The 14,120-nt window shown below is 40.8% G+C and overlaps 1 protein-coding gene across 7 annotated transcripts in view; it reads left to right on the forward strand.

Annotated features, from left to right (window-relative positions):
• MECOM (MDS1 and EVI1 complex locus) overlaps positions 1 to 14,120 on the forward strand; it is a 458,380-nt gene that overhangs the window by 407,812 nt on the left and 36,448 nt on the right. For 4 of the 7 annotated variants that reach the window (XM_073359440.2, XM_073359443.2, XM_073359445.2 and 1 more), the window contains 4 exons: positions 3,325 to 3,427; positions 6,965 to 7,181; positions 10,883 to 11,030; positions 13,032 to 13,188. In XM_073359440.2, the coding sequence (XP_073215541.1) occupies positions 3,325 to 3,427; positions 6,965 to 7,181; positions 10,883 to 11,030; positions 13,032 to 13,188 (625 nt within the window). The remainder of the gene's footprint in view (positions 1 to 3,324; positions 3,428 to 6,964; positions 7,182 to 10,882; positions 11,031 to 13,031; positions 13,189 to 14,120) is intronic. The other 3 variants (XM_073359442.2, XM_073359444.2, XM_073359449.2) reach the window with 1 other exon arrangement.

A 14,120-nucleotide genomic window follows, 5' to 3' on the forward strand; every position in this document is an offset into this window, starting at 1 on the left:
AACCCTTGCATGGGGAGTACTGTGGGAACAGAAGATTCCTCACTCTCTCAACCATCCTGCACACCTTGTCTAGGACTAGGGGCAATGTGGCTCAGTGTATGTGTGATGTCACACATTCTGAAAGCCTCTGTGCGTGTGTGTGTGCAAACCTGCAGAATCTTGACAAACTTCATTTGATAAAAGCTTAGCAAATGTTGAAATAACAGGTTCTTGTTGACATCCATAATGTGGCCAGTCTTCAAACCATTATACAGTGCATTAGCCACACAATTTATGATTCCGCCATGTCAAACATTTATCCCACTCCACGCGCAATCCTGCACTCTTCCCATGCATGGAACTATCTTTGGAGGCAAAGGAAGTTGCATGAAGAAGGACCACAGGAGTGCCTTTGTGTATTTCCAAGACTGAATGTCATGCGTCCACCCCTTGGTCAGTCAGCAGCTTAGGCTTGTCTGAGGCTCATCAGTCTATATATAACTTAATATTACCTTTCAAGTGCATGGAGACCATTATACTTCTGCAAAAAAGACTCAGATTTAAATACATCTGTCTTAATAAATGGAAAAACAAATGTTGCTTAAAGCAAATATTCTGTGGATGCATGTGGACATCAGATTTATTTGCAGAAGTTAAAAGCTGGCTTCACTTAAATGGGTTTCAGTCTTTGATCAAATGAGTTTGGTTGCCCAGACCAAGTCCCTGGTGCACCAAAGTCCACATCACAAATCCCCTGCATCATTTGTCACAATTGGCAGTATCTTCTCAAGAGAAGACTATAATAACAGATCTTGTGGCTCAAACTTGAGGTGCATCAGCATAGCTGTGGGGGGAGGCAAGCTCAGAACCTCCCTTTCCTCTGGCACTGCTCTCTGCTGGACGTTCACATTCTCATGAACAATAAATATTTGCTTAAAATTGAGAATGAACTCAGTGAAGTTAAAAATCACTCGGTCTCAGAGTCACTGTACCATTCATGAGTTGCGATGTCACCTTTTTAAACTCCATCAAATAAATCCAGTATTGCTACTGTAGTCACATATTTTCTCTCTTTTAATATATATGCACATGAAACTTCACAGATGTTAATTAGGCTCCTTAAGGACGGTTGCAATATTAATTTATGTATATCCTACAAAAGGGTACTTTTAAAATCTTTGTCACCCTATCATTTTGAATGTTCCACTTTGATTTCATGTGCTTGTTTAAATTAGGCAATAATAAGATTAAAACTGATAGTATTAGCAGAGCAAGACAAGGGTCCTGATTCTGATCTGGTTTTACACCAATATAGCCGGAAGGACTTCATAGAGGTCCTTGTGGATTTACACAAGTATAAATCAAAACAGAATCAAGCCCAATGAGACTGTGATATCATAGTACTTCCTTAAAATCCTTTGCCATATGTGTGAAGGCTGCATTCCCTATTGCAAGGTTTCACTGCAGTTCCAATATGTCACAATTCAAATGTCAACATGCTGTTGGAAAGGAAGCTAATAAGTTAAACCTTTGAGAGTTGCCAGCAAAGGAGGTGATTCAAATTGTTGAGAGAAGTCCATTGTTTTCTAAAGGGAAATAGAATTCCAGAATGAAACATGTGACTTATAAGCATTTATCTAAAAGATAAAAAAAGACCAAGAAAATCCAAATGACGGTTTGACCAGGACAGCTCCTAGTGTAAAAGAAAAGGGAGTTGTAATCTTGACAGAATGGGAGGGGAAGTTGCGTACAAACTCCTACTCATGGCTTTTATTGGGAAAGCACACAGCAAACAGTAGGCTGCAGCATATGTACATTGTGACTGATGCGTTTTCCTCAGAATTTCTTGTGTGAAATGATCTCAGCCTGTCTTGTGAAAATGCTGGTGCTTACTTCAGTATAACTGCACTGCTTGCATACTTCAGGTGGCTGACCTGCTGTTCTCAAAACAAGCCACAGAATGTCTTAAAACAAAAAAGAAATCAGAGGAAGCTCCTCATTAAGTTATTTTTAGATATTTAGTGCATATTTGTGGTTGAGGCCCCTTATAAAAAAATAAACAATTGGGTTTTAGGGCCACCTACTGGAGAAAAATGATAACGGCACATGGGTTAATCTTGTATTTTTGTGCAATAATTAAGATATGTCTGCAAGGAAAAAATAGATGTAAGATGGTTCTTTGCAAACAAATGTTTTTAAATGGTTTCTAACAGTTGCCTTCCTCTTGACTCAATAAAATTAGTATTGAGAGTCAGTAGTTTTAGAGAAAATGCTGATCCAGCATCTATGAGCCTAGCAAAATATTATTTTCAAGTGTTTGCATTCAACAAGTTTACTAAAATTTGCCGATGTTAATTGAGTTGCCTCTAGACTATGCCTAATGGATCTTTGTTTCCTGTTCTGCACCTTTCCTTCTGAAACAACGGGGGAAAGATAGACTTTGTTCCCTTCTCATGAAGTCATAATTACTCAATTCCTTGAAAATCTCCCAATCACAACTATGAGTTTTCTCCAGGATACATGCTGGCCAAAAAAGTATGCGGCCCTATTTACCCCAGTGCATTGCACTGGTTCTCCTCTTCATTCTTTCCTGATAACTACTTGAAAACCCAAATGCCAGACTCTGTAAGGTTTTCCTCCAGCTGTGACATCCAGCTTCTTGACAGACTCCATAGGCAGTAGGTTTATCACCAGCTGTGTATGCTGTTTGGCTGCTGATGGGCTCCTTGGGCCATTTTCTCATTGTAGGCAAATTTCCCCTTTGATTCACGTTTGAAGTTAAGGGATAATCAGCAGCACTGTTCTGTACAAACCTCTCATAACATGTCATTGCAGAACCTTTTTCCCCTGATGAGCACATTTTAATCCAGCTTGTTCTCTCTCCCTTGCTTTTAAGTGGCGCAACGCCACTGACTTCAGTGGGGTTACTCCTAATTTACACCAGCGTAATCAAGAAGAGAATCAGACCGTCTGTGTGTAAATCTGGAAAGGCTTATTTAGGGTACATTCCTATCTTATTGGCAGAGCAGCAGGGAACTTGTTTTATTGATGATTTGTGAATAGGAGCCCTTTTTGTGAATTTTGAGCCCTCCACTCATCATCAGCTCATTTCTTGGCATAGTTCATTGAACAGCAAAATCTTTTTTCCATAGGACCCAAAGAGCAAAAGGTATGGGGCCAGATTCTCTGCTAATATAAATTGGCGTCGCTCCATTGACTTCAGTGGAGCTCCACCCACTTAAATAAGCGGAGGATCTGGCGCCATATTTAAACCTTGCTCCGCCCACAAGCATTACTCTGTACACATTTACCTCTTGTGAGATTCACTATGATTCTGTTTTTCAGATATTCTACAGAGTTGTCGCAAACATTGACCCAGGAGAGGAGCTGTTACTATTCATGAAGAGTGAAGATTATTCACATGAAACAATGGCTCCAGATATTCATGGTTAGCAACTTTTTACTCCAGCCTATCTAGTTTGATACAAAATGTCATTAAAATGAAAAGTTGGGCAAATGTCTTGCTGGTGGAACCTGCCTGAAATCAATGGGATTGCAGCAGTGTAGCTAAGAAGGAATCTATCTATCTATCTATCTATCTATCTATCTATCTATCTATCTATCTATCTATCTATCTATCTATCTATCTATCTATCTATCTATTTCTCTGTAAACCCTGGCAGTAAATACATTAATAGTGCCCAATTATTAAATATGACTGAAACTGCTGTTAACTCGGCAACAAGTTTTACTGTTGTCTGTGACACTGATAATATCCCCATTGCTGATGTGACTTAATTGTTAACCTTTCTAACTTTCAATGTTTTTCAAGATTAGAAATGAAATGTCCCTAAAATAAATAATGAAAGATTGCCTGGGAGTGAGCTGAAATCTCTTTTGGGGGATTTTCTGCCATTCATAAACTACAGAAGTGCATGATGCCGCTTATGTGAACTGTAGCCTGAGACTCACTCCGGCACCCTGTCTGCAAGTTTCTTTAAAATGTGTTTGTGCTCTGAAAAGTAAATGAAAAAATGGCATTGTGAGGTTTTGTGCTTACTGTCTCTCAATCATTCCAGATCAGACTTGCTCCATTCACAAGCAAAGAGCTATTTTTTACCTGCCAACCCTGCAGACTCTTTCCAGGATTTTTTTCTGCCTCCTGCACTAGTAGTAATAAAGATTCCACTGTCCACATTTTTCTTGGAGTTGTATCTCTACAACAAGAAAAGGAGTACTTGTGGCACCTTAGAGACTAACCAATTTATTTGAGCATGAGCTTTCGTGAGCTACAGCTCACTTCATCAGATGTTTACCGTGGAAACTGCAGCAGACTTTATATACACACAGAAATCATGAAATCATGTGTGTATATAAAGTCTGCTGCAGTTTCCACGGTAAACATCTGATGAAGTGAGCTGTAGCTCACGAAAGCTCATGCTCAAATAAATTGGTTAGTCTCTAAGGTGCCACAAGTACTCCTTTTCTTTTTGCGAATACAGACTAACACGGCTGTTCCTCTGAAACCTATCTCTACAACCTAACTTTCTACTTTCTACCTCTACCCTGATCTATTACACTGACCATGCCCAACCTCATTGTCTGCGGTGGGGTTGGACAGGTGTAACTGAGTGTACAATTAGGCTTTGCAATTGGAATTGAGTAAAGAATGCGTAAGTAGTTCTTCATATCCTACAAATTATATAGACTCCAAGAGACGTTCAATGTATTTATAAAGGAATGCCCTGTTGTCTGCAGTGCAAAGGCCTGCATTTATATCACTACTGTGGGGCTGCGTGTAGGGTCTCATCCAATACCCAGCTGTGTGTAGGGGGTGAGGGTTGTGCTAGAATGTACTGGGGGGAAGTGGAGCACCAGCCATTGCCTGAACATTCAGAAATCATACATAGGGGCTTCCTCAGGTTTCCACACTGGCTTAATTTACCCCTTCCCTGCACCCGTGGATATAAAGAGCAGGATTTTTGCCCCTTTCCTCTCCTCTGCAGTTTTTTTAAAAAAAATTGAGGTGATAAATAGTAACTTTGTCAAGCCATTGCTGAAAATGTCATCCTTTTAAAGTGCAGTGTTCTCCATGACTATTCTATGTAGTTAGAGTAATTAATGCATCATTGTAAAATGCTCTGCAGCCACACACAGATAGACACATTCTCAATCTTTTGTTTTACTAATTTGGCTAATTTTTAAACTAATTTAATATATAACTGGCCTCACTGGGAGTTTTGTCTGAGTAAGGACTACATAATCAGGTTCTTATAGTGGTAGTTTCTTTGGGTAGGTTTCCCACCTTGACCCCCTTTTTTGTTAAGTACTTAAACACATGCCTAACTTTACGCATGTGACTACACAAATAGACTATTCATACTTAAAGCTATATATGTGCTTAAGTGCCTTTCTGAATCAGAGCCCACATACCTTTTACAGCTGCAATACTGATAGGATAGAAATAAAACTAGGACATGTGACTTGATACAAAGACAGTCAATGTACAATTTAACAGATGGAAAAAAATCTGCATTAGAGGATCTGGCATTCCTAGTTGATATTTTAGAATCTCACTCAGTTAATAAGAATATCAAGTAGTATTAGATTTTGTTTGTGAAATAACTCCACACTCATCATACTAGTTCATTTTTATGGTGGCCTTTGATAAGAAATATATAGGGATTGGCCCTGCTCTCATTAAAATCAATGGCACAGCCTAGTGACTTAAACTGGACAGGACTGGATGCTTATTCAGAGCATGGTGTCACGGAGTCACCGGGCGATACTCTGGATCTACTGCATATGAAGCCAGCCAGGACTCTGGGGGAGCATGTCTTCTCTCTCTGAGCATACTGTCACCAGGGCAAGAAGCTTACACAGCTTCAACCTTCCTGGATCTGATCTCGGAGCATTCAGCAACCCCTTCCACAACGTGCACTTCCCACAGTGAGTCCACCCAGGTGGGGCTCCTGTGGAAGCCAGAGGGCCCTGCACCATAACTTCACAGTGAGATGTGACTCTCAGCCAGCCAGTAAAACACAAGGTTTATTATTCGACAGGAACACAGTGTAGAACAGAACTTGTTAGCACAGAAATCAGTGACTTTCAGCCAAGTCCATCTTGCGGAATCCTGGGCCAGATGCCCTAGACTCCCCCTTTTCCAGTCCCCCCCAAGCAGACTGCCAGCTTCCAGTGACCTGACCTCAGACATCCCTGTTGCTCCTCCTCCTCGTCTTTGTCTTGCTTCCCTGGCAAAGAGTCACCTGGTCGCATCCCACTCCTGGGTCTCAGGTTACAAAGGGCAACGGTCATAGCATATAGGCAGACAGCTGGAGCAGCCTCACCTGCTCCAGAGGTCTCAGCCAAAGTCACCCCCCCCCTATTCCCACCACTGAGGTATTGATGCAGCACACAGGGAAACTGAGGGACATGCAGTATTCATGCAAAACAGTAAAACTCACATAGGCTCAACAGTCAGACTCACATATAACATAACAAGGGAAAATCCCCACTTTGTCACACATGGGTAGGAGAGGAAATGTCAAAGTGTCTTTAAAACCTTCAAAAAATCCTATAGGGCATTTTAATACAAATGTTTGTGCCTGAATCAGTTTAGACCTCACTCCAAAATGTCAGGGTTGCCCACTTCTATCTGTCCATCCACTGAGCTCCCGTCACCACAGTATTTGAGGATAATGATTTGTGTCTTGTGTTAATCTTAGGATCCTCTATCAGAAATAGCCAAGGTGGGTAATGGATTATACTGCACTGATTTAAAAAAAACCTGGAGAAATGAAAAATCCTTTCTCCTAGTTTCTTCTCAGATTCTTCCTTGTTCTCTGAATGGCCACAGGTTTTATTGCAAAGCAGCGGGACAGCTGATGAAATGGTAGTTTAAAATATGTCTGAAGACCATTGTTGAAGAACTTGTCTCACTGCACCTTTTCTCCTACAACACATAACCAATTAATTTGCCTTCCAGAGGAGCGCCAGTATCGTTGTGAGGATTGTGACCAGCTATTTGAGTCCAAGATGGAACTAGTAGACCATCAGAAATTCCCATGCAGCACACCTCACTCAGCATTTTCTATGGTGGAGGAGGACTTTCAACAAAAGCTTGACAATGAAAATGACCTCCGGAACATGCATGACATTCAAGAATGTAAAGAGTGTGATCAAGTGTTTCCAGATTTACAAAGGTAGGAAGAGCCACTTAAAATCAGACCCACTAAAATCATAGGTCCAATTCTGTATTGGTTTCAGTAGGAATGCAGAAGGTGTAAGTTAGTGCAGAATTTGACCCCATCTTCTAAAACAGAATACATATGACAGCAGAATCAGATTGGTTTAGGACACACTGATCAGACCATTCTTTATTTAACCTTACAGTTATTATGTGTAGGTTGCACACTAAGGCCTGATTTTGAAGCCCTTATTTGTGAATGAACTGGACCCTAAATGGGCCGGCTCCACAGCTGATATAAATCAGCATAGCACCACTGAAATCAGTAGAACTGCAATGATTTACACCAGCTAGGACCTGATCTAATTCTTCTTCTTGTCCTAGTCAGAAATAATTCGGTACACTTCTGCATAGTGTTCATAGTTTGACAACAGTTTTTTCTGCCCAAACTAGCAGTGATAGGCCAATTAAAACATGACAAAACTAGCCACCGTAAGTCTGCTATATCTTAAAATATGTTATATAGAACAAATCACCATATAGCAGCACAAAGCTGCATATGATCACAGGGACCCATGAAAAACACATCAGTTTCCCCTTTTTCTGGAAAAAAATGTTACAGGAAAGTATCCTGGTTCCATTGAAAACAATGACAAAAACAATGGCTTTGACTTTGGCTTCAGTGGGGGGAGGATCAGGCCCAAAGTACCTAGTTACAACATGTGTATTCTCATTTTCATCTAATCTGATTCCAAAAGCAGTAACATTAAAGTACAGTGAAAACTAACAAACACTAGTGATGATTCATTGCCACTGAGTGAGAGCAGCATTTTTACGCTGCACTTTGGGCTCAGTTCTGTAAAGTGCTGAGCACCCTCAACTCCCTAAGAAGTTATGAGTGTGGCAGGCACTCAGCACCTTGCAGGATCAGGCCCCTTCTCAGCCATAAGTATAATACATATATATAAATCCGTATACAAATATTTAGTACACATTTGCTATGGTGGAACTCATTTGTACATTTCCCATCCCGGCAGGTTTCTGCAGATACTTATAATGTATTGCAGTGCAGAATACGTTGAGATGTTGCAAATTATTGCGAGGCATTGAGTGGGCACAATAACCCTTGCAATAACTTCCTCACACATGCACATCTGTGTGTTTGTGCTGGGTCTCTTGATATTTGACGCTTACCTGCTGCAGGGGAAAGTTGGCCCCAGCTACTGACATTTAATAGTAAAAGTCAGGGATCTGAATAACAAAGTAATCCCCAGATCCCCAGCTGGGGTAAATCAGTAGTGCTCCATGGAAATTAGTGGACCTATGCCAATTCTTTCTCCCTCCGTTATGCCAGCACACCATTTTGAATGTTCCTATTCAGTGTCTCTTGGTTTAATCCCCCCACCCCCAGGATACGTTATATAGTCCTTTTGGTTTATTATATATATAGAATGCCCTTCTCTATTTTTCTGCCTTGAATAGTCTTTGTCATGTACTAGCCTTTCAATAATTTAAGTAGTTCTGGGACTGACTGCATTGGCTCTCATTTTTCACTGTTTCTCTCACCACAGCACATCTATTTATGATGACTCCGTCTTTATTTTCTGTCCTATGTCTTGAATCTTTAATATTTTAAGATAAATTTACATTTGTTCAGTGACTCCCCTACATTAGATATTGTCTTCAAATGTAGAAAAGAACTATTAACACTTTGAAATATTACACTCCAGACTCTGCTCACAGTTACACTTTGGCAACCTTTTTTATTTTTACCCAGCTAACTCAGTCACTTTGAATCAGTCACATGCTGGGCCAACTTTTGTTCAGTATTATCCAATGAATGAGGCATTCTGCATGCACAGGTGCACCCAGCATATAGGATTGGTGGCCAGTAAAGGGTGCAGCATTTGGCCAAAACTCTTGCAGAAATATAATAAGAGGAAGCCACAGCCATTTCTGACATAATGAAAGAGAAGTCTGGTAGAGTTAAATGTAACTGGCATCCACAGGGCAAAAAGCATTTTGATGACCGATGGCTGAGCGTGAAAATCACAAATCAGACTGGAGACCCTAAGCTAAAACCCCACCATCTTTGGTCAGTTGAATCAGTAGAAATCATTGGAGCTTTGTCTGAGGAGGGACTGCAGAATGTGTCCCCATATTGGTGGGTTGGCATGCGCTCTGATAGTAATGGTACCAGACTTTTTTTTTTCTAGTCTTCCATATATATCTGCTTATAAGACATTGTGATATTCTCTGTCCTCCTAAATTTTAAATATATGAGAGAAGGTTTTGTATGTAACCAGACAATAGAGGTTATTTAAAAATATTTCTGCCTACGTGTAGCTTGGGCACATTAATAATTTCTGTTGCACTTCTCTGAACTCTTTTCAGTTTGTTCTATGTCTTTCTATTATTAAAGGGCTGGAACAATTGACTCCAAAACTGCTAAGTACATTTAATGTAGCTAATGATAGCTAGGGGGAACATGCTTTTAGTATGCAATGCTTAGGGACCTGATTCTGATCTCATTTAAACCAGTTTCATCCTACTGTAAATCCACTTACTTCAATGGAGTTGTTCCTCATCTACACTGGTGTAAGAGAGATCAGAATCTGGCCCCAGTGAAGGATAGGAATACATTTTTTAAAGTGGCTGGCCAAATATAAAATAATATTTCTTTAAGATAGTGTTTCAGTGACACCTGACAGCAATTAGGCTAAATATATAGATATAGAAAGAGATTGAATGGATAAATGTTGGAGAAATTATGGTGGAAGAGGAGACTTTATGGATATGTGCTGGACATGTCCAGTCATTAGAGAGTACTGGGATGCAATCCATAGTCACAAATTGCTGGACACTTATTGCCAAATGATCCAACAGTAATCCTTCTGGCTCTTCCTAGTAGAAATGATCAGACAAGAGGGGATGAAGAATTAATTTCTCATTTGGTAGCAGCTGCTCGGCTATTGGTAGCCTCTCATTGGAAAAAGGGAAATAGCCCAACCATAGAGGAATGGTTCAAAAACTATGGAAGGTTGTGGTTATGGAAAAATTAAAATTATGTACCCAGCCAGATAAACAGAGGATAGATAGATAGATATTTAGTTATCTTTTATTCAATACCCAATGTATATTCACCTGTATAAAAACCTCAGCACACCTGTCCAACTTTTTTGAATCTTATCATTTGATAGACATGCCTGGTTTGTTAAATATGTGTATAGAAATTTCAGTCAATTTAATAAAATCACTAGAAGCAACATAGGTGTTGGAATCTGATGACTCTATTCATCTATAATGTTGCTTTAAACAAAAACTAACTGTTGTAATGATTGTTTTGTTTCTGCTATTTACATGACAAGGGTTTGTACACTTGTTAAAGCTTCCTAAATAAATAAATAGTTTTTTAAAAAGTGGCTGGCCAAGACACGAGGAGATGTACTGTTCTGGCATGGAGATGAGCTCCAATGAGACAATATTATCGCCCTAATTTTGAAAGATGGTGAGCAAAACTCAAAAGGAGTTGCACTTCTCTGAATAAGGCTCTCTAGGTCTTTCCCCTCTAGTTTCTATAATTATGTGATCTATTAAAATTACTTCTCTTCCTGACGCTTCATTTTCATATCTAACTTGGGCTGCAAATCACTGTTAAAACTGGGTTCCTCTTTAGGTGTTGTTGAGACCTCACAAAGCCTGTTGTTGTCTTCACAGCCTAGAGAAGCACATGCTGTCCCACACTGAAGAGAGAGAGTACAAGTGTGATCAGTGCCCCAAGGCCTTTAACTGGAAGTCCAATTTGATACGTCATCAAATGTCACATGACAGTGGAAAGCACTATGAGTGTGAAAACTGTGCCAAGGTACAGGAATTTGTAGGATATTTGGCCTTTCTCTGTGTATCATGTGTTTTATGAGATATAATAACAAGTTTTGGGTGTGGAAACCCGGGGGTCAGGAGCAGATTCAGCCAATACTCAACAGGAGGTCATACCAATCCTTCTCTAGCCATCCCATCAGTTTCTGTAGGATTTAAGCTTTCATTTAAAATATTTTCATTTTCTTGCCCTTATGATTTTGAAGATGACCTAATGCAAAACTCACTCAGGCGCTGACCGTGAAGGAAGTTGAGCGCACACTCCATCCATTGAGGTCAATACTCAGCCCCTTGTGAGGGATGGAACTTACAGACAGATAGAATAGTTTCAAGAGGAATGTGTACTTCACCCATTTACATGGGCAATGATTTGGTAGCCTAATGACATCAAGGTTATTAACTATTGCAAGCAAGTTAGCAGAACTATCCATCTTTTCTGGGAATGGGAGTGGAACCTTGCCTCCCACCCCCCAGTCTTATCCCAATTTCAGGAAACTGTAAATATATTTTGAAAGGTGAACCCTCAAATCAGTATGGCCTGCTAAAAGAACTAGTATATATTAAAAGGAGTGGGTAACATTTTATTTATCTACCTCCATGCAGCAGGAATTCCTGCTAGAAATGCAGGGATGGACTCATGTTCCTTCTCATTCTCTGAGTCAGATTGTGATTCAGATAGCGCAGTCATGTAAGGTAATGTGAGTGTGTAAGGCATCCCCCTGACTACCTTGCACTGGCCATCCAGGTGATCAGTAGCAGCACGGGCAGGAAATTAGCCTCCAAGGGGCTACTAGATGTCCCCCTTGTGCAAAGGGGGTGAGAGGGAACACATGGGGTGGGAAGTAGGTGGCTCTGCTCCTTCAACCCACTTGGAAGCTTACCTGTGCTGGTGCCTTAGGTGAGCAGTGCAAGTTTACTCCCTCCCCAGGGTATCTGGGAACCAGGAAGGAGATTGTAGCTCTGTAAGACACAGTCCTCCTTCCAAGCTGCTCCAGGGCCAGAGCTACAACATGCTGCCCTCTGATCAGCGCCGATCATATGGCCGCAGTCTAGTTCTTTATTTTCTGTACTAGGTTCAGTTTGTATTATTTTAACTGGTTTAAGCTTTCTTGGACAGGGACCATGTCTTCCTATGTGTTTGTACAGCACCTTGCACGGTGAGCCCAATGCTGATTGAGGCCTCAGGACACTACTGCAAGATAAATAATAAGAAGAAATGATGGGCCAGGTCCCCAGCTATTGTCTCCAATGGAGCAATGTTGATTTACACCAGCTGAGACTCTGGCCCATTATATAGACTATTCATGCATAGCTGTAGTCAGCTCTCTTTATACCACACCAGCAAGGAATTATTTCCCTCTTATGATTCCACAGGTTTTGTTTTTAGTTTTTTGTGTGAGTGGGTGGCTTTTCCTTTTTGCATTTCCTGGATACATAATTTTATTAATCCTACATAACACTATGGAAACTGTTATCAGCTCCTGCTTCCCTGAAATCCATGGGAGTTTGTCTGCTTAAGTTCAGTGAAGCAAAACTTGCTCGAGCATGTTTTTTATTTTGTAGCAAGACAAAGCTAGATGCTGAAGGTGCATCCTTGATACTAGGTTGCGGGTCAGGATTTCCTTGATACAAGTCACTCATTACTGTTATAAAGCATTTATACTGCAGTAGTGCCTTGAGACGATGACCAAGTCGCAGCCTCATTTTGGCAAGCACTATACAAAGACCCTGCCTAAGTCACTGCTCCAAAGAGTAATCAGCGAGTCCTGTAAAACATAGGGCCCAATTCTGCTCCAGTTGAAGCCAATGTCAAAACTTCAATGCAGCAAGATCTGGTCATACTAACCAGCCAATATTAGGTCGTTTTTGTTTAATTTTCTAGCCTTTAAAAAACAAAACCACAGTTTTGGTCTTGTAGGAGTCATCTGTGATTGCTGGCTCCCTTGCTGCAGTTAAGTTGCTTGATTAATCAGTATTCATTTCCTAGCAGGTTTTCACGGACCCCAGCAACCTTCAGAGGCACATTCGTTCCCAGCATGTTGGGGCTCGTGCTCACGCTTGTCCAGAGTGTGGTAAAACGTTTGCTACTTCTTCAGGCCTTAAACAGCACAAGCACATCCACAGCAGTGTCAAGCCCTTTATATGTAAGTCTTCAACTAAACGTCTAAACTTCAATGTCTGTCTCGTCTCAAAAAAAGCAACATAATCAGGAAATAGGCAGCCCAGTCCTGCTTCTGTTGAAACTCCCACTGGGAGTAGGTTTAAGCCCTGACTTACTGAATGAGTGGCTATGTAATTCATAGTCCAATACATGGAGTTGTTTTTATATATTCCTTTCCAAGCAGACACTGAACGCTGTAATACACCTGTTTCCCCAGGAATATCTTCCCCTTCCCCCTGGACACAAAGAGCAGTTCAGGGAAGGATTTGACAGAGACAATATAGTTAGTCAATAATGAAAAGCCTCAGTGGGTTATGGGATTTAAGCGAGACAGGCAAAGGTATCTGATGCTGAAAATCTACATTGCTTTGGAAATGCTCATGAGGTTTCCCTACAAGATTAGTTCACACCGTTAGGCTGGGATTTGCTTATGATAGTAAGGGCAATAGCTTTTCAGTAGGAGATGGGTGCCTAACTCCCTTAGGCTCCTTTGCAAATCCCAGTCTTAAGTATTAACGGGAAGCTGTTAGGCCTTGACAAACAGTTGTCCTGGAAATCAAGCTTTTTAAAACATGTACTTGCTCCATGGACCTAATTCCTGCATCTGGACATGGTAGTGAAGAGTCTTGCACCCACACAGTCTCACTGACTGCATCGGTTGCAGTGCACAGTCAGATCCTGCTGCAGCATCAGGACTCAGGATATTTGATACTGCTTCAGGAGACTCTCTCTCCTATATGGTAATCAAAGAGAAATATTTCTCCTTTGGCCATTGAATCACACCTCATTCTCCTCAAATTCCACTCAAAGCCAATTAAAAATCCTCGCCCCTATATACTCAATGCCCTAATTCATTACCATCTCCCTGTTTTCAGCACTAGTTTGCCAAAAACTCTTTCCTGGTGCTTCTTCCAA

Source organism: Lepidochelys kempii, chromosome 9 (genome assembly GCF_965140285.1).
Source record: "Lepidochelys kempii isolate rLepKem1 chromosome 9, rLepKem1.hap1, whole genome shotgun sequence".
NCBI classification, from domain to species: domain Eukaryota; kingdom Metazoa; phylum Chordata; order Testudines; family Cheloniidae; genus Lepidochelys; species Lepidochelys kempii.